We start from the raw sequence: 20,858 nt of genomic DNA on the forward strand, positions 1-20,858 counted from the left end.
TGTTGTGAACCTTTGAGCCAGGTCATGACACACTAAATCAATACTTTGGCACAAGAGAAGTGTTGTCTTACACTACATCACCCCTTGTGAATCAGCTGATGCCTCATTCATTCATGTATTTTGTTAGGCCTCCTGCAGATCGCAGCAGTTGTTTCATTTATTTTAACTAGTGTATGTCATGTCTATGGACTATGTCATGCATCATAATTAATTTGTGTTGAAATGAGCCACAGATGACGGGTGATGATGGTGTTGGTGTCTGAGGTCAGTTGATGGCCTCAGCAAACCAGACCGTAACCAAACAGCTAAGTAAAGTTTGTAAGGTGAGAAGCCTGTTGGAGAGGAAACATGATACAGCTGTTAGACAGAGGTATCTATGTTATAAGAGGAAAAGCAGCAACAGATGAGACTCTTGCTGGTTTACTGGTCTCACATGACCCTGACATTATTGTTTGGAAAAACAATAATGTGATTTTTTTTTATTGTAAAAATGTGGCAGGTCAGTTCATGAGACAAACATTGTCTTAGTTACATTTTACTGTAGGTTTGTGAATGACCAACTTTGAGATGTAAAATATACTTTTCTAATATTATTATATTAAAATATGAAAAAAATGCTCTTTGTAGTTTTGTAGAAAGACAAAGTGGCCACACAGGTATTTTCAGTTATTCTGATTGGACATCTCAGTTTGAATGTGGGCCAAGTACATGATCCAGTTGGCATTTAAGTGCTTTAAATCATCAGAAGCACAGCTAACAGGTGACTGAGAATAACAGCGGACATGTTCCCTTTAAATTCAATGGACTCTGGACATTTCCCGCCATAACAGGTGACACCAAAACCACATAGCGCTGAGATGAGTTTAATTAGAAAATTATTGCTGCTATTGCACATGGTCTATATTTCCAAACCTTTCCATCACAAGAAGACTCACTCTATCTCACTGAGGTACTGTTGATGAGCTTTGTTATCAGCATTTCTCTCACTCAGTTTCCTTCTAACTACTTTCTCGAGTTCAAGAAGTTTTGAATAGAGGACCTCAGACATTTCATCATCGATGTCCATCTGAAACACAAACACACAGAAAACCTGAATTAATTACATGTAAATAAAGCATCTTAAGCAGCATATCCCATAACCTTTCCATGTTTTCCTCCATTACACAAAGCTGAGAAGTATCTCTGTGGAACTAAATGATCTCTAGTTACTCACTTGTCGAGGCTGAGTGTAGTTTGTCCCAAGTCCTGACGTTAAACTGTGATACTTTGCTCTTGGATCCAAAGACTCCGGCTTTTGAAGAAACAACCAGTGCTGTGAAACAGACCAGAGCAGGAATCCATGTTCACAATGCGTCTGTTACAGACAAATGAATCCCTGAAGTATTTTTTTATATGGACAATAACGACACAGCCTGACAACATACCAGCGCCTCTGCTCCGTTGTACGGTGTTAGGGTGAATGTGTTGGTGAAGACCCTGATCTGTTCAGAACGATAGGAGAATATATCACAGGAACATGAAATGGTTCATGCCTAACTTTAATCATGTTTGATACAGATGAGGGAGTCTTTTGTTAGAAAGAAAGAAAGAAAAGCCACTCACCAACCACATGATGGGCATGATGAGAGTCCAGAAGAATGAGGGCAGGATGCCATAGGTCAGATTAGTCATCACCAGTCCTGGGCACACCACAGAGGAGAACAGCCCCTGTCCCAATGAAAAGAGAAAAACTTACTTACTATAATAGATTAATGTTTAATGAAATAATATATGAGGTGTTTTTAAACCTAGCTTTAATAAAATATTATTGACTATTATTTATAGTCAGGGGACAAATGACAGATGATGTAATAAAGCTAAAATAAAATAAAGCTGTAGTTAAACTTGTGGCTTATACTTTTTATAATTTCTCTGTGTACGTTGCTCTTGATGTTCAGTGTGTTTCATTCTTTTTAAAACTCCTCCATCTAGAAAATAAGAAGTTTGTGGAATTGTCAGACATGTGACTGTATCTGCTCATTCACTGCAGAGTTATACGAGTCTTATCAGCTCTTCTCACCAATATTGTCCTAAAGGGCCAATGACAATGAAGCCTATAAGAATGACATGAAATCCTGGCATAAATTCAAGATTACAGTGAGAGTCATTACTGTGTCAGCACTGTGCACAGTGTGTAACCGACAAACCTGGCTATTCCTCTGTCTGTTGAGCGCCAGGCTGAGCATGTCTGAAGCATACTTAGAGGAGCTATAGGGCTCTGTCCCATTTCTGTGTTGCATGTCCTCGATGCTGAAGGCAGAGCGTCTAGCGTTACTTGAGGACGTCCACACTGCCCTGGATGTGTGGCCTGCCTGACACAGCAGAGGCTCCAGTTCCCTGATCTAGAACACAGAGACATGAAGACCAGGCCCAAAAGACAAAGTAAGACTGTAAATATGTGGTTAACAATGACTTCAATCCCTGTAATACATCACAGACGAAAGAAAACATTTCATTTACACTACTTTGTTGCCTGCTGTATTTAATAAAGCCTAGTAAGTTATCATAGACTTCTTATTTGCTGCCTCATTATAATCTACATATACTGTTACTTTTAGGTTTAAAGTGCTCACTTTCCTAGTTAGGTGAATGGAAAAGTGGTCACAGACTTCTGGACCTCACTGTATATAGTAACAGGACTATGTTATGTCAAATTATGGGATTTTTTTCCTATCATCTAGATATAGACTTAAATTCATGTATGTGTTACAGTCTGTGGTATACCAGAAGAAAATGACCAAAGAGGTTGGTGGCAAAAACTTCCTGCAGTCCATCTGAGTTGAGTCGGTCTTGTTGAGTCAAGAGACCCTCTGCTGTCGCAAACATGTTGATGACATTCCTGCAGGGAGAAGGTACATTATTATGTAACAGCACAGACAGAAACCGGTATCTGAGCAGCTCACTTTAAGCCAGTATCAATACAGTATACAAAGACACAAATCAAAGCTAAGTAAGTAAGTCAGCAACTGGCTTTGGGAACTTGCCTGGAGAACAGACCCTTGAAAAAAGCTGTGATGTCCACTTGTGGATTGGGCATAATTCCTGCATTTAGATACAGAAAGTCAATTCTGCTGTACCTGGAGAGAAACAAAAATAAGCATCAAAGATGATCAGTATCAGTGTTATATTCATAGCTGTTTAAACTCATGGACAGAAGAGAAGAAGAAGCAGCGTCATGGATACAATGCAGAGCCAAAACAGAGTTAAAAGGTCAGTGCATCAAAGGTTTCATACCTGGCCTTGACCTCCTGAGCTGCAGTGAGCACCGACTGCACAGAGCCCACATCAAGGTGCAGCAGGTCCACATGTGCGTTGGTATGAGAGGTCAGCAGGGCGGAGCGGGCTGCCTCAGCCCGCTGCATGTTTCTGCAGGCCAGGCACAGACGAAGCTGGCTGTCCTCAGTCAGCAGCCTCTCACACAACGCCAGGCCAATGCCGCTGCGCAGAGAGAGAGAAACAGATGACACATAAACACAATTACTTTTGTAATTTTTTGTTTTGTTATCAGTGTTATTTATGGGACATTTATGGGTGTTTCATGTGTTGCTGATTATGATCCTCGTTAGTGTTTCACCTTAAATTTACTTTACATAATTACTTTATATAATTTGATGAGCTCACTAATCAAGGTGTTTGTTTAATCTGCACCCAAACAGAAACATTAAAAAGCTGTGTGTGTGGTTTTAGGGGGAGTTATGTGCTGTAACTATCTCTTGATGAACAGCAGTTTATCCATCTGACCAGTACATGTAATAACATGTAGGTGACACTTTCTGAAACACTAACAAAACGTTTTTGGTGTTTCTATAGCTATAAAAGCAGGAGGCACATACTGACCTCGCCAATTTCGCCTCTAAACTTAGTGTATGAACAAATTGTGTACCGGTAATTAATGCACTGGCAATTTTTTTATATTTATTGTTGCTTTTCAATTGTTTTTAAGTGTGATTGTATTTAAACACGTATTGTCTCCTGCGTTTTATTATTGTATTTACTGTGTCTGACGCAGATAAAATATTAACGTGGCTACAGCTTATCGCAGATTTAGAGGCAGCTCATCTCTCAACAGGAAGCTACGATGTTCGTAAAGAGAACAAACACATTTACACACATGCACACACAAGTTTATCAACTACCGAGAACAGTCCCAGTCTAACACCGTGACAAACCGAGTGTGTATTCGTCGTTATAGCGGCGTTTCAGCGGACCCACCTGTTGGCGCCGGTTACAATGACAACTCTCTGCATGTCTGACCGGAGCGAGCAGCGGCTGTGGACGAAATGTGGATCCAGAACAAAGTCTCAGACCAGGTATGAATCCCCTCTGACCGGAGCCGTACCGGCACGCTCAGCCCATCGTCCGATTCCGGCGAAAGCGCAGCAGCCTATATGCACGAGCTTGTGCGTGGTGTGATTGGATGTCAGCAAACATCTGGCCAATCAGCTTCCACTACGGAGAGCGCAGAGGCCCAAAATGGTAGAAGGGCGCAACGATTGAAAGCGTCGCTGTGAAACTCCCTGCTGCATGTGTCTAATAGCTCCATTATGGGAAGAAAGCGTCAAACAGCGAGACAACCAGAAACCTAATGTTCATTTTTCTTTATTTATAAAGGCTCTTTGGTTTGACAGCTATTAAACATCTTTGTTTTTTGCTACTCTTCAACAATATACATTTAATTTAATTCTGCAAAGCGACATAAATACGTTTATAAAGCATGTACGAGAGCTTCTGCATAAACACATTCTCTTCCATAACAGTCACTATCATATAATTTTAAAATAACAAAGCAAACACAAAAAACTGAAATTGAAAACAGGTCACACAACTACAGTATACTGACATTCTCTTATAAATGTGCAATAGAATTAGATACATGTATGGAAAAGAAACAAAAAGAAATTCACAACTGCGTTTCAAAACCTAGGATTACCTTGGAGTGCACTATAAATACACATAGCATAGGAAACAAAAACAAATGAATAAATACACAGAGTGAATAGTGCTAGTTTGCATGATATCTACAATAAAAGGCTTCGTTCAAGTGTGTACTCTGTCCTCATTCTCTATTATTTACAGCACCATTATGGCAAGCAAGCATAAAACAAATGGAAAACATCTGATGGGTTGTTTCTGACTCCAAATTAATTCCAAAGAAATCAGCAAATGAGACAGTGCATGGCAGAGAGAAACTGTACGTGCCATCTGCTAAGCCAGACTCTCCATCAGCTGAGTGTGCATCTCCTGAAAGCTCGGCCTCTGCTTGGCGTTCCTCCTCCAGCAGCTCAGCATCAGATCAGTGTAGACTCTTTCAGGACAACATGGCGGCTTTGGCAGGTACACCTGGGAACATGAGGCAAAATGCTGATGTAGGATTTATGTTAAAAGGGTTGAGAGTAGTATTTTTATTTGAAAACATGAAAGCAAATTTACGAGACATTTGACGCTATGAGATTCAGACGCAGGGAGAATGGGGGGACTTTGTGTGATTACCTCAAACAAACTGTGACTGAACCACAACTGGGACCATAAACAAATTGTATTCTGAAGGGTTGGTGGCCTAAGCACGTGTGATGCTTACCTGCTTTCCCTGGTCTCTAAAGAACTCGCCCGTGTTTTCAATGACCTGCTCATCAGAGAGCTGGGAGTAGGGCTGCTCCTTACACAGAGTCAGAATCTCCCACAGAGTCACACCAAATGCCCACATATCACTGGCCATGGTGAACTTACCCTGAGAGAATAGACAACTTAACTCCAAATACAGTCTGTCACAGACTTAGACAAACAATCAAGACAAGTTATGCTGGATTGTTTACATCTAATAAATATCATAGATGCAGTATCATCAACATTAACTAACAGGATATTTATACTTTTCTCAACAGACATCACATGTCTCCCAGCACTCACCAGGAGGATGCTCTCCCAGGACATCCAGCGAATGGGCAGGACGGCCCGGCCCTGGATCCTGTAGTAGTCTCCTCTGTACAGGTTTCGACTCATGCCAAAATCAGCGATCTTTATTGTGTAGTTCTTACCCACCAGGCAGTTGCGGGTGGCCAGATCACGGTGGACAAAGTTGAGAGAGGACAAGTACTTCATACCAGATGCAATCTGCACAGCCATGCCAATCAGTTTACTGTAGCTAAAAGCAGAGACCACAAAGAAAGAGGAGTCGTAAGCACAGTGTACTTATATGCGGTATAGGGTTGTCTTGTTGGCTCTACACATCACATCCCTGATAATCATTATAATTTAATGTTCAGAGCCTACCTGACCATACTCTTCTCCTCCTTCTCCTCTTGTTCTGTCTTGTCTTCATCAGCAGCCTCCTTGAGCCTGAGGTTGCACAGGAACTGGTTCAGGTCTCCATTTTCCATATACTCAGTGATCATGCACAGCGGGTCTGTGTCCACACACACCGCCAGCAGACGGACGATGTTGGGGTCCCTCAGACGAGACATGATTCGGATCTCCTTCAGGAAGTCATTCCTGCAGCACAGCGGGGACAAACAATTGCTTGGCTGACGACTGAATGAATAATAACAAACAGCTGGGGACTAATAGACATACTTGTAAAGATATTCTGCCTGTTATTACCATTTGCTTTTACCTTGCATTCTTATTAGCATCTTCCCTTAGTGTTTTAACAGCAACAAGCAGAGGTGACTCATTGTTTCCCTCTATAGACAAATCCTCGTCCAAAAAGTCCTGCATGCCCTCTGCCTCACACAAGTGCACCTGTATAGAAACATACTTTTTTCAGTTCATCATCCACTTGGCACCACTTGAAACCATCTGTTTAGCTCTGTCTAATACCACTAAGTGTTGCCTACTGTCAGCTTGTCAGTGTGTACTGTACAGTGACTGCATTTCACACTCTTTACCACAGAGCAATATCTATCCTTCAGCTTTAAAAATGAGAACTATAAAGATTCATCAATAACGATGGCAAAGGGAGAACAGCCCAGTAAATCTTAATACCATTTCCAAGAATATTTCTAAAATAGCAAATCGATGACAACAAACATCAGAGCTACAAAACTGAATATACTTCTCCAAACTGGCCCTCTCCCAGCTTCTCCTTGAAGGTGAGCTTGTGTCTGGGGAACTCTCTCATGGATGAATCTGTGCCAGCAAAGAGATTCATGTTGACGGCGGTGATGGAGCAGGTGCCGCTGTCTGAAGACTCCTGCAGGCTGATAATGTCTGCCTCAGCATAGTGTGGGGCACTGTCTGAACCACCGGCTGCAAGGGCTCTGCATGAGGAGCTTGGTCCTGATGTGAAACACACAAAATCACACATGACAGCAGTTCAGACTATAGAGAACCTCCACTGTATTTATTACATTGTACTTTCACAGTCTTACCGAGGCGCTCTGTGGACTGAGCAAACTCAGGCAGCTTCCGGATGAGGCGTGAAGGCTCCTGGTAGTCGGCACAGAGGGGGAAGATTCGCTCGTAGGTGGAGTTGGAGGTGGAGCCACCCTCGCTGGACAGAGAGGAGTGGTGGAAGGAGAAGGCCTGGGTCTGGACGGCGAGACGAGCTGTGAGTTCATCGTCCAGCATACGACGAGATGCCTACGAAAGCCAGTGGGAGAGTTGACGTCTCTTATTTGTTGTTAATGTGAAGTCATACGCAAAATAATTTTTCCCTCCCAAGGTTGTTGATTGATATTGAGTGTTGAATTATCAAATAGAAAGATGACCTTGGATATAAATAGTGATTATGACTAAGAAAAAGAAGAGGAGGTTGTCAGCACACTGTCAGCATACTGCATACTTCCATTATTCATGCAGCATTTTGATGTACAAGGTTTTTGCCAGACAAACTGCCAGATGAGCATAAAGCAGAGTCTATATATGCACAAAAAAATGACAGGTCCACCTACAGTTAGGAGATTGTATCACAATAACACCCATTATCCTCTAACAATTAACTACACACATAAAAACATATAATTTCTTACAGGGTTTTATATCAAATCCCTAATTTAAACCATGAGGTAACACACAGTGTTTAAAGCATAAATCCTAAATGTTTGATGTTGGAGAATATTCTAAAACTCAAAATCTTCTCTTCTCACCTTCTCAAGCATCTTTTGCCACACCTGCCGCCACAAAATGATGACTATGATAGTCAAGAGGATGGCTATAATAGCCACCAGGCAGCCAATCAGGATCCTGGTGTTGCTGTCATCCACTTTATGAGTGGGATCATCCCCTGTTAAAGATGAGATCAGAGTGGGGAGTTGGGATAGATTTGATTTCATCCATCACAGTTCAAGTTCTTATTATAGTATATCCCAAAAATAAATACATTCGCTTTGCATAATCCCCTTCATCTTTCATCACAGCTACAGTATCTTACAAGTCATGTCTGATGCTATCAGCAGGGGGCACTGTTTAACCAAGAAACATTTTAGTTAAACCGCCTTTTAAACTGTGCAATTACCTGAGTTTTTATACTGAAATAAATCATTATACATCTTAGTAAGATGTGAGACACCGAGCCAAATTAGTGAAAATTATAAATGAGCAATCCTGTACATACATAGCAGGAAAATCTATTATAGATTGATTATACTTATAAATTATGGTCGGCCCCATGTTTTGTTCACTGCCACATCACCTCACAGCAGCCTATCAAACCTGCACTCTTGTCTGCCAGCATTTTGCTCCACTGCCTGAGTGTCACTTCAACAAAATTACAGCTACTGCTTAAAGAAAAAAAAAAGGAAATGACAAAGAGTTCAGCTGCTGACCTGGTAGAGTGTTCGTGGAGTGTCCATGTTTGCGAGGACTCAGAGATGTGTTGTACACTGCTGAGCCTGTGAGTGAAGGAAATAAGTGAAGAAAAACAAAGCTGAATGATTTATAATGAGGTCGGGCAGGAGGAAGCTATAGCACAATAAAAGTCTAGCATTACATTATTAAATCAAAGTTTCTCACAAAGCACTGACTGGAAGATGACAACCACACCTGATCCTTTTTTTATTTTATTTTTTTTTATTTTATTTTTTTACCTGACTGGAAGGCCACCTCGCTGAACAGCATCCAAAGGTCACTGAAGTGGAAACGGCATTTAATGGCACTGGCTGTGCGGTCCCCGAGGGGCACGGTGACAAAACGGGCGATTTGGCTCAGGCGGTCAACAGTGGGCCTAAAAGTCACCGGGTCCGCCTCCCAGTCGGAGCCCGACCGGAAGTAACAGCTGGCCTGTCTGAACATCCTCACCCTTCGGCTGAACATGTTGTTACAGTGAACCTGTGGGGGAGACAGTGGGATATGTAAATTCAAGAAAGCATTATCAAAAACACTAAAAACTGTATCTTACAAATAATCGGTTATCGTGTTAATTTCTACAAGGAAAATATGTTTTTTTTCTCCACTGAGTCAGTGCAAAGGTGCTCCAAACTGATGGAGTCTGAAGGGAAAGATGCAGGTGTAGCGACAATCTATCAGTTGTGCTGTGCTGTCACTGAAAAACATTATCTTCCATCTCTGAATTCTGGCCATGGCACTTACCCATGACAAATAGGCGAATTATATAGAAAATGTAATTTTCACACAGCTATGCTGTTTTGCATCATTTTATGTCCCAATAAAATTTGCAGCAGCATTAGAAGATGGGTGCTCGCCCAGAATGACACAGGGTTGCTCAGTTCAATATAGCTTTTACTCAGCAAGTTTAGAAATGTTTTTCACTGTTAAGCTGTTGCACTGAACCACCCAGAAAGTTTTCCCTGAACTTCCTACCTTCATGGAAGTGAAGTTTCGGACGTGGTCAAACTCAAAGATCATCTCCACGTAACCTTTAGGGAAGCTCTTGTTGCTCCACCCTACGTAGTCGTACCCTGGCCACATGCTATAGATGTGGCTGTGGAGGAAGTCGTCTAGACCCCAGGTGCCATCTGTCAGCTGGCCGAGGCCCTTTGTCAGTCTAAAAATGTAGTTTTAGTTTAGTAAATTCACTGCTATTTTAGATTTGAAGAATATTGAGACATCCACAGGAGGTAAGCAAAATGACAGTGATAACAGAAATAACTCCTAACTGTGGTCTACATCTTTCTTCCTAGAACTAGAAGTAAAGTCCAGACCTTTCAGCTAATGCTCCATCATATACAGAGTCATTGAAGTAGACATCCAGACCTCTGTAGATCATTTGGTGCCCATCTGGAATACTGTAAGACATCAGGCCATCTAAAAAGGGGCAAGTCAAATATTAATGGTTATGATGGATTTTACCCACTGCATTCTTATAGGATATTATGACAATAAAACTAACCACAATACAAAATGATTAACATTGATTATTCTTCAATTTTTAAAGAAGCATAAACTAGATGTTGCCAGATAAAGATGTTGCTCTGCACAGAATGGAAAGTAATGACTAACCCAGCCATTCACAGCCGTAGAGCTCCACTCTCATACACACGATCATGGAGTGGTCTGTCACAGGCATAAATCGGACAAAACGAGCTATGATGGGAGGCTCCAGATCCTTCAGCACCACATCGTATGCATTCCTGTTCCCCTCAATTACCTGGCAGAGTAGAGGCAGATTACACAGCACTGAAACGTGTCAGGGACAGAAATCAAACCATATAAAACTGTAAAGTGTACTGTAAAGGAGGGAACTTGGGCAATACAAGTTAGATGTGATTCTAGCTGCAGCTGAAAAGGGTTCCCTCCTTGACGATGGCTTTATTTGCCGTCTTAACTAAACCAAACAAGGACCCACTCTTTGTAGTAGATATAGACCCTTAAGCATTACTGTTTACTGTTGTACCTGGTTGAGCCAGGGGAACTATTTTATATACTCAATCCTGTCTCAGGTCTTTTTTCCATCTACCCACCAGATTCCCTTAGTCTTTCCTTCAGGTCTCTGTTTCCTGACTTGCAGGACTCTAGAATAATAGAAGAAGACATACACAGTAAGATCTGCTCCTGCTCACCTGCCTTCCCTTCCTATCATGCCAGCCCACCCAGTTGCTGCCGTCGCGGCTGTACTTGATCATGTACCGCTGGGCAAATTCATTACCCATTCCGTCGGCGTGGCGCCCTTGGGTGCCCACCAGCGTGATGAAGTACAGTGAACGCAGGTCCACCTGGAGATACTCTTTGAGGCCGTCCGGCTCTGACATGATGTCAGGGCACCAGGCCCCATCACCGTCTCCGTTGTCAAAGTCAAGTCTGAAGAGGAGGAAGACATAAAGGATGAGACAGTGAAGGAAAGGAAGGGCAAAGAGTTCATGTGGAGAGGGGAGAGGCAGGGGAAGGAAGGAAAAATAAAAAGGCGAAAGAAACCGCCAGACATAGAGGAGGAAGAATTCATGAGGAGAGGAAATATAAGGTAGATGGAATATGTAAGGGGAAGGGAAAAGGGAGTTAGTGAACACATCTACTACAGTATGCATGATAATTTCTATGTTAATGAATTCACATTAGCATGAAATCATCTTTGACAACTCTATATTGGCACAGTTCATATTGTAAAACTGCACTATAATTATTCAACATGTAGCCAATTTATCAAACTTTCATATTTGCTGCGCTTTAGTGGTGTTATGTTCACGAATGATCTAATTCTTTTCAACGGCTCTTTGGCATGAAAGAAGGGAACGGAGTTGTACTTGGTGAAAGCTGTTTTTTTTTTTTTTTTTTTTTTTTTAAATCATTGTGCCCCAAGTGGTTATTTCACAGGAAAAAAAACAAGACTAGGTAAAAACCCAGGATGTGGTGGGACTGTGTGTGGGAGTGCAAAATTGTGGTTAATTTGTCAAAGGGATATTCCTTTTAGTGTGCAATAAATTTGGAAAAAGCTGCACTGCTTGCTCTGATTAATTTTGAAAGCGCAACAACCAAAGAGGAAATTCTGACACTTGGTCGACCAATGATGTAACTCCATCAGTCAGTGACAGACATTTGTATTTATAGGGCTGACCCTGCTGTTGTGATCTAAACAATGAGAAAAATATCAATAAGCCTTTCTTTTGATGGTCTTTCAGAAAGGAACAGAGCCATAAGATCTGGCTCCCTTCAAAGAGCTGTAATTCCCACTGCTACTGAGCTTTAAACTAGGCTAAGCTAACTGGTTGCTGACTCTAGCTTCATATTTAGCATGCAGATATGAGATTGTTATCTTTTCACCCTTGGCAAGAAAGAGAATAAGTGTATTTCTCACCATGTTGAATCGTACCTAATCTAATCCTAATTTTAAACCTAAAATTGCATTTATATTTAGTTCATTCTTGACTTTGGAAAAAGCAGTTAATCAAACAATCTCACCTCAAGGTCCATTTAGTCCATTTACTTTGCTCTGTTGTCATGAAACAGTTCCATGACAACTGAACCAAATCCACATGCTGATGTAGAACATGTGATTTGAACAAAAGCTTCAGAACAGCTACTAAATGGACCTTTCACATATGCTGTTTGCAAATCCAAGTTTAAGGCAGTTTTCTGGGGGAAAACAAAAATTCTATGCATGCAAGATGCAATGAAGCCAGAGCTGTGGTTAGATTGGAATAAAAAGAAGAAGAATTTATCACAAACAGCAATGGCCACCAGACTTGAACATAGGAGTTTCAATTAAAAAGAAACAGAACTATCTAGATTATTATTTTGCATGCTGTCTAGTGATATACGAATGACTAATGAATGTTTTAAGTACGATGTCCAGTGTAAATGACATGGAATTGAGTTAAAAGAAGAGACATGCATAATCAAACGTGCCTGCCAAATCTTGCAGCCGTTGACTCGGACCAGTGACTGGAGGCAGAGATGGCATCGTCCTGAATCTGCCCACCGGTCATACCAAGAGGGTAGCGACACATTTCTACAAACACACGAAGCATCACTGATACCCATGCTGCCCATATTTTGAATATCTCTTCTACGTGTTTGTATATGTGAGTGGGAAACCTTTATACTTTCACATGCCATATGAATGTTTATCCTTGGTGTATATTTTCAGGATGTGAGGAGGTGAGTGTAAAGAGGTGTGGGCTCGTCCCTTCCCCCCCAGGCCCCTTCCTGGAGCCTCGCAAGGCCTCAAAAGCCAAACAGAGGCGTCACTGTGTGGGTGCCAGGCTAAGCAAAATGAGAGGGGAGTGGCCTCAGAGCTGCCTGCTCTTCATTTCTCATCCCTTTTCATAATTTCTACCAGAGACACGTGAGAGAATCTTTTGACTTTGAAAGCATGTGGCATCTCTCACCTATGTACCCATGTAAAAAAAAATAGGTAAGTTTAACAACAGCAGAAGCTACATTGCCGTACCATGCTGTACAGCTGCTCACTGTGTCTTCTAAAGTATTGCTGTTTACTCTCACCGTTGCTACCTGGTAATTTAAGGGACGTCTGTGTTTTATTCACCGTCCCACTGAACTCCTTGACATGTACTTTGAGAGAGCAGAAGAACAAATAAGCCTTTTACTGTGAAAATATTCTCAGTGGAAAAGTCAAATGAGTGCATGTGTGTGTGTCTCTATGCATGTGTGTGAGAGAGGGACAGAGAGGAGGTGTGTGTGTTACCTACAACTACACCTACAAATTTTCAACTTTTTTTTTCTACAAATGCCCCCTGCTTGTGAAAGGTCTGCCTGTTCTTTGGCTATTTGCTGTCTGACCATTAGGTAAACCACACAATCGCACCGACACACACGCACACACACACATTACATTCTTGCATTTTAAGCCCACCCACCTAAAACTGCTTTCCTTCTCCATCTTGTCAACATGCCTGTCCCTCAGGAATATAAAGAGGTTATTTTAAACTTAAATATGACATATCCACATGGACTGGCTCACAGCTCAGGGTCTGATCACACACTATGAACTAAACTAAACTCATTCTGCCCTGGATTGTTCAAATGCATGTGCATTGAACGGCATGGACCAGCAGTTTGAGAAACATCTGGGATGTGATCCCTGCAACAACTAAAGTGTCCTGCCAAAGTGTCCCTCATTAAGAAAGTCAACTCCTACCTGCTCTGAGAAAGAAGGACATGGATGTAAAGGATAAATATCTACCTGGGTTGACTTGAGCTCTTACAGCGGCAGCAAGCAGGATAACGAAGACACAATGTGTGATCAGTTTAACCTCCACGACCTCCATCTCTTCTCACGGAGCCGCACACCTAAACATTTCAGGATGGTTGTTGATCAGTGGCTTGAGATGAGCAGTACAGGTTCCCATAAACATCAAATTACAAATTGCAAAGTAAACTATTATAATATTAATCCTGTGTTTTATATTTATGTTTGGGATTAGTCAAAGGATCCAGAGACTTTTTCTACCTCATAGACAAACAATATGTGTACTGAAAATGCAGAGCAGTACACCATTAAGGCTGTGCTAAAAGATTATGGCACAATACATAGTAATAACTAGGTTGACAGTGCAAATAAGGAGAAAAAGAAAAGATAAGAAAAAAAACAAATTCAAAGATGTTAGAAATATGTTTAATATAACAATTACATTTCAGTGCTAGTAGGATGCTACAAATGGTACTATGAAGTTGAATTTCCACAAAACCACAGTGGTAAATGCACACACAGTCCTCCTTGTAACCCAGAGCCCTGCTCTCTCCCACCACAGTACCTGCAGTATGAGTTCTCATTTTATTTACCTTGTAAAAGCCCTGTGAAGGTCTCAGTGACTTATACCTCGGACACACTCTGTTAACTTAGACCACTGCACAGAAAGTTCACTTACCCTCATTCATATGGTGCGTTCACCAAAAACTTGGGGGTACAGTGTAGTTGTGTGCCAGTGTGATGTGTATTTACTTAGAGCACAATGAAAATTGTTTATGTCATACATAAACTTGGAAGGAAATACAGGGACATTGTGCAATAAAATTAACTACTGTATCACACCAGTATTGTGAAAACCTGATGCTCACTGAATAACTCTCTGGTGTAACAGCTACTTCAGTGTAAATATCTGAGTGAACGGTTAAAATAATACAAATTATACAATATCTTGCCCTTCTTAACTTTACGTGTGTAGATAGATGTATTCCTTATCCTTACTGTAATGTTATTAAACTTGTGTGATTCATTCTCTTGTATGCTGTTGCTCTCTGTACTGAGCTGAACTGACACAAACTTCCTTCAAAGTCAAAATCAAAGTCCTGGACATCAGGGTTACCGTTCACGTATGAGAAAAATATGGATTTGACTTACTTTCAAAAGTTCTTCTCTCGTTATTAGGAAACCATCTGTCTCGGGGAATATTCCACATCTACTGTGAGTTGATGCATTCACCACTGCAAGCAGCTGACCTCTTCCTCGGAAGGAGTTTCTGGGAATGGAAAAAAGAGAGAGAGGGAGGGAGAGAGGGAGAGAGAGAGAGAGGGAAACGAAGGCTGATGTAACAGTCTTTCTGGCAAGAGGAAATAAAGAGAGAAAATAACACGCTTGGGATTTTGAGATGAAGCCAGAATCCCAGAATTCCACCTGATCCACAAATGGTTTCAATTATGGCCCACAAAGGCAGCTGAGAGCAGCAGTATCTGGCAGCTTCCACCAAGAGCTACTGACAAAAAAAAGAGCGGAGTTCATTTTCCTGCAGAGGAGAACCTGCTAATTACTGAAGGAGACATGATGTTTTACGAAAAAAAAAAAAAAAAACAGCTATCACTGGATACAAACAAGATGAGTCATGCCTGGGATTAAAAGTAAAATGGACAGAGTGATTATAGCAAAAGGTTTCTTTGATGATCATAAATCAAAATGGGATTTATGTATGGAAAAGCACTAATTTGTAATTTAAATTATGCGCTGATGTCCCCTAACTTAATTCTCATATAACGCTTGAAAAATCTTACAGTACAAAGATTTTTACAGACACAAAGAAATCATGTAAATATTTTCAGCAGCATATCTTCACTTACTTCTAAGAACCTGAAACTGGCATGAATTTAACACAAAACTATAGTTTTACTATATACTGTTTATAAACAGTGAACTACTCACAGTCACTTACTGTGCTGCCACACTAATGCGTTGAAAGGAAAGGATTTCTTCAGGATGTTATGTATGAAAACAAAGGCTGATGCAAATGAGATGGTTGGAGAAAAGAAAGAAAAAAGGAAAATAAGAGGACTGAAGAATTTCAGCACTGCATATGCAAGGCCACACAGTCCTTATCAAACACTTTAGGTCTTATACTTTTTGTTACCACAATATTTTGAAGAGTCTGTGGTTTGACCTGATGTGATTCCCAAATGATAGTCATGAAAGAGACAGCACCTTCTATCATAATGTGTCCATAGTAATTTTGGGAAATACAAGTTATGGTTGTGGATGGTTAGCTTACAGTAGCTTAGCATACCCTCCCCCCCGCAAGTCTTTATGCTAGGCTAAGCTAACTGGTTGCTAGCTCCAAATACATTTTTAAAGCACAAACATGAGAGTGGTATAGATATTCCCTTGACATGAAGGTGGATAAGTTTATTTCCTAAAATGTCAAAATATTCCTATAATAGCATACTGAGAAACTGTTCTGCCATCATGAAATAGGACTGTCTCTCACTATTAAAGTTTACCATGATGGAGTAGCAGAGGATCACTTCCTTTTCAGGAGTCAGAGAGATTAAAAGATTCATGAGTCATCATAAAGCTGCTGCCTGCCTCAGGTGCTCATGGATATATGATGCACAGAGAGCGAAACTGGCGGCTCACAGGCCCACTCATATCTGTAGGAAAGCACAAATATCATCCACACAGGTGGTAAGTTTATTTGGAATAATGTCATGATGTACTAGGAAACCAGGTTCATGAACACAAATACGTTTTAACAAACCTAACACTAAGAGTCTACATGTTAGCAGCTCTTTGATGCTAGGTCACAGTAGCGCTTTGGGCTATATGCTAATATCAGCATGCTAACATGCTTACAGTGACAATGTTAATGGTTTCCTATGGCCTATACCAGAGCTGTGGAGCATTTTGTTTATATTGTGCATACAGGTGATATGATTTATATGCAGTTATATCCCACGTGTACCAAAGAAGACAAAACTGTCCTTTGCAAATTTTATTTTTTCTATGATATATGGTGTGTATTTTTAAAGAAATTTTTATATTTCAAACACAAATCCCATATTACTCTATTTTTACACTCTGTAACCTAAATTGTTACACTGGTCCTGATAAGAGACAAAAGTGTCCTCTTCAAAAAAATATCATAAAAATCATATATGTTAATATTTCTGACCAGTGTCAGTAGGTACCCAGGGACTTCCAAATCCCCCCAAAAGGTGACCGTGCATGCAGTGCACTTGTCAATGAAATCTTTAGATCAACATCAGTCCTGATCATAAATAGCAAATATTTCATTATTTTCAGAATTTTAACCCTTTATATGCCAGTGTTTACAATTTCAGAGCATGAAATCAGCTGTATTCAACTCTGCCTGTGTGTGTGTGCATGTGTGAGTTCAGTTCACTCCTATGCACAAGAACTGCAGTACATACCTGCCCCCTAGGGGGCAATGTAGAGGTGGGTAGGTAGGTGTGTGTGTTGTAATATGTGTGTGTGTGTGTGTGTGTGTGTGTGTGTGTTATTATCTGTATTTGTGTGTCGGCCCTGCGATTGACTGGTGACCACTCCAGGGTATACCCTGCCTCTCCCCGCCTTGCCCTTAGGGGGCAATGTAGAGTAGGTGTGTGTGTGTGTGTGTTAAATTGAAGTGGTTTTTGCGATTGGGATTTTTTTTTTATCTTACCTGATTTTTTACAGCAGTGTAGAACCACTGGAAAGGGTGGACCCTATAAATATGTAAAAAAAATGGTGGGCCTCCTGAGGGGCAAAAACAAGAATGTGTGTGTGTGTGTGTTGTTGTCTATCTTTGTGTGTCAGCCCTGCGGTTGACTGGCGACCACTTCAGGGTGTACCCGACTGATCAGTAAAGTTTTGAGAAGATTTGCACTTTATCTAACAAATCATATTGTCACAATCATTTAATGAGAAGAGGTAAAATATATTTTATTCCTACTTTATGGGCACCAGTGTACTTTCCACTCTTGCACACACACACACACACACACACACACACACACACACACACACACACAATCACACACACACACACACACCTACCTACCCACCTCTACATTGCCCCCTAGGGGGCAGGTGTGTACTGCAGTTCTTGTGCATAGGAATGAACTGAACTCACATATGCACACACACACAGGCAGAGTTGAATACAGCTGATTTCATGCTCTGAAACTGTCAACACTGGCATATAAAGGGAAAAAATTCTGAAAATAATGAAATATTTGCGATTTATGATCAGGACTGATGTTGATCTAAAGATTTTGTTGACAAGTGCACTGCATGCACGGTCACCTTTTGGGGTGATTTGGAGGTCCCTGGACACTCATGGCCAAATTCTTGTTGAATTTTGAAGTTAAAAGAAGTGAATACAACCCCTGCAGCACACAGATATTAAAAATGAGTCTTTTCAAATGTTAATAATTTCACTTTTTATAAGCTCAAAAAATAAACTGGATCCTTGTCCTGTTGTATAAGCCAGCCCCTTTTCACTTTCACCTTCTTGACTGACTGCAGGACATTTGCATCCAGAATTTACTGATATTTAGTTGAATCCATTCTTCTCTTTATCTGTAGGCTATAATGTTTCCTGTGCCATTAGCTGCCACACAACCTCAAAGAAGGATATTTTCACCCCCATGCTTAACAGCTGGTAAAGGCACTTTCATCAAATGCTGCTCCGTTTTTCTTTGCCAAACCGTTTTGGTGATTGTGGCCTAAAAACTCAATTTTAACTTTATCTGCACAGTGGACGGTACACCATCACTCCTTTGTCAGTTAAACCTTTATCTTTCTGCCCAGCAGACGTGCAGTTTTATCTTTCTTTGCCTTCCAGATCTTGTCTTGAGTTCCACAGTCCCCTTAACTTCCATTTCTTGATGACATTTTGAACAGTTAAAACTTCAAGCTGGAAGCACTTAGATATCTTTTTATAGCCTTTCCCTGCTTTGTAGGCATCAGTTAGCTCCATTTTCAGATCTTCAGTCAGTTGCTTAGAGGAGCCTATGGTTGCTGAGTGCAAATTCCTTATGACAATTCTTGACCTGCTTTATGAGCTGTAAAGAGTCAGTTAAGGTCTAATGAGGTCATGAAGTTCTGAGTTTTAGAGGGGCGCTCAGACTTTTGCACATTCCACAGCTACCATTTTTTTTTAAGTTTGATTTTTTTTTTCTGTTTGCTGCACTTAAAAAATCAAGCAAAATATGTAATTTGCACAGTGGTGTGTTTGCACACAACTGTAGATAAAAGCAATGCTGAAAAAAACCCCAACTTTGCCCATATGTGCTGTGAGGCAGGAAATGCATCCAGAGCACTCTGTTACAGCTCAAACACACACAGTGTGTTTTGGTGAGTAACACTGAATGTAAATATAACTTTAGTTCGACTCCACAGGGCACCTTTAACATGTTGGTAATGTTTACTATGATCACTCTGTTTGTGTTAATTCATTTGACCAGCAGAAAACAAAGCAATATACTGATATAGATTCAGAAGTGGGTGAGCAGAATGACACTACAAACAATTTTTCATTGTAATCAAGCAAATGAAAGTGTAGGCCAACTCCTGGAGGCCGCCCACTATCTGTGTCAGCAGCATCTGTACTAGTGGAGCTGCAGGGTGTCGTGGCTGGATGTGGGTGGGTAATGGCTGATATTCTTCATATTTTCCAGCTTATCTGCAGTGTTACATCAAGCTGCTGCTGTAAGCACACACAGTGAGATAATGGGAGCTGACCCTGTTTAAGAACCACAGCTGGTGTATCTCTAATGATAATAGAGAGCCATCACCCTCACAAACGACCTTCTGCATACTCACATCCCATTTTCTCAAGCAGTTATAAATACTAACGAGGAAAACATTTTGAAAAGGTCAACGCAGGAACCGGTGCTGCTTATCATTATGTTTTATGACACATTTGGGTTTAAATTTACCCCTGGACGCATTTCAGCAATTAGTAAGTCACACCAAATGCATTGGCCATACCATGACACCACACGGCATTTGAGAAAGGGCATTTAATTCCACAAGGAGAAACATCGATGTAAGTGCACTTTCATTTTTAGTACACTTCATGTGAACTGACATAACCTTGGAGCGAAACGCCAGAGATTGACAGAGAAATGTGATTAGATGGATACAGCCGACAGATTGTGAGTGCAAGAGAGTGGGAAAGAGGTGACAAGCTCTAGGGAAGAGACGGTAAGAAGGTGAGTGAGGCAGAGGAAGAGGGAGAAAGGAGGGCCAGGAAGAGATTAATCGATTTTGGAAAGAGCTCAGACACGTCCCCGAGCTCAGTGATTCAAAGAGTTGGCTCACAGTCAGCGTGGGAGCTGGTGTGACAGCTGGCCGCAAGAATATGAAGGGGGGGTCCAGAAGTTTCCTATTTACCGCCATCTTTCCCTGAACTGGTACCCTAGGACTCACCAAACAATGCCTCTGAAGGGTGGAGCAACAGTGATGCAGCAGTTTATCACTGCCGCAATACGGCATTAATAAATAATACTTACAGTACATGATGGCTACATTTTTAACAACACCTAATCAGAAAATGTTCTTCCGTACTATAAAAGGATGAAGAAATGTATGAATGTAATCATGCCATGTATGCAAAGCATCGAAGTTAATCAAACTATATACAATGTGCTGAAAAGAGAAGAAATCAGACTATGACAGATACATGCTCATTTTTAAACCCGTGAGTAATTTTACAGATTAAGTGTCATAACAAGCACAGCAAGGTTTTCATTTTTCACTC

General features: G+C 41.0%; 2 protein-coding genes across 2 annotated transcripts; both read right to left on the minus strand.

The window, feature by feature from the left end:
* Positions 1 to 441: 441 nt before the first annotated feature.
* Positions 442 to 4,412, minus strand: LOC121193236 (3-keto-steroid reductase/17-beta-hydroxysteroid dehydrogenase 7-like). The gene is made up of 9 exons (XM_041055454.1): positions 4,252 to 4,412; positions 3,274 to 3,477; positions 3,024 to 3,116; positions 2,764 to 2,878; positions 2,187 to 2,381; positions 1,603 to 1,707; positions 1,425 to 1,481; positions 1,214 to 1,312; positions 442 to 1,066 (listed from the first exon to the last, which is right to left on the minus strand). The coding sequence occupies exons 1-9, from the start codon at positions 4,284 to 4,286 to the stop codon at positions 932 to 934; spliced, it is 1,038 nt and encodes a 345-aa protein (XP_040911388.1). The 5' UTR covers positions 4,287 to 4,412; the 3' UTR covers positions 442 to 931.
* Positions 4,413 to 4,655: 243 nt separating this feature from the next.
* On the minus strand, positions 4,656 to 15,303 carry LOC121192960 (discoidin domain-containing receptor 2-like). The gene is made up of 17 exons (XM_041055028.1): positions 15,230 to 15,303; positions 14,072 to 14,178; positions 12,775 to 12,877; positions 10,995 to 11,232; positions 10,435 to 10,582; positions 10,137 to 10,239; positions 9,796 to 9,979; positions 9,063 to 9,303; positions 8,802 to 8,867; positions 8,124 to 8,260; positions 7,407 to 7,617; positions 7,091 to 7,314; positions 6,650 to 6,777; positions 6,310 to 6,528; positions 5,947 to 6,181; positions 5,618 to 5,767; positions 4,656 to 5,379 (listed from the first exon to the last, which is right to left on the minus strand). The coding sequence occupies exons 2-17, from the start codon at positions 14,154 to 14,156 to the stop codon at positions 5,245 to 5,247; spliced, it is 2,607 nt and encodes an 868-aa protein (XP_040910962.1). The 5' UTR covers positions 14,157 to 14,178; positions 15,230 to 15,303; the 3' UTR covers positions 4,656 to 5,244.
* Between the last annotated feature and the right edge of the window lie 5,555 nt (positions 15,304 to 20,858).

Source organism: Toxotes jaculatrix, chromosome 14, assembly GCF_017976425.1.
Source record: "Toxotes jaculatrix isolate fToxJac2 chromosome 14, fToxJac2.pri, whole genome shotgun sequence".
Lineage (NCBI taxonomy): Eukaryota > Metazoa > Chordata > Actinopteri > Toxotidae > Toxotes > Toxotes jaculatrix.

Excerpts from the sequence above, each read along its gene's own strand:
- LOC121193236 (XM_041055454.1), bottom strand. The coding sequence starts at position 4,286 with ATGCAGAGAGTTGTCATTGTAACCGGCGCCAACAG. Across the intron at positions 1,708-2,186 it reads ACAGACAGAGGAATAGCCAG|GGGCTGTTCTCCTCTGTGGT; the intron begins GTTTGTCGGTTA and ends TCATTGGGACAG. Across the intron at positions 1,482-1,602 it reads TCATGCCCATCATGTGGTTG|ATCAGGGTCTTCACCAACAC; the intron begins GTGAGTGGCTTT and ends CGTTCTGAACAG.
- LOC121192960 (XM_041055028.1), bottom strand. The coding sequence starts at position 14,156 with ATGGAGGTCGTGGAGGTTAAACTGATCACACATTGTGTCTTCGTTATC. Across the intron at positions 9,980-10,136 it reads GATGGAGCATTAGCTGAAAG|ACTGACAAAGGGCCTCGGCC; the intron begins GTCTGGACTTTA and ends CTACATTTTTAG. Across the intron at positions 8,868-9,062 it reads CGAGGTGGCCTTCCAGTCAG|GCTCAGCAGTGTACAACACA; the intron begins GTAAAAAAATAA and ends CTTCACTCACAG.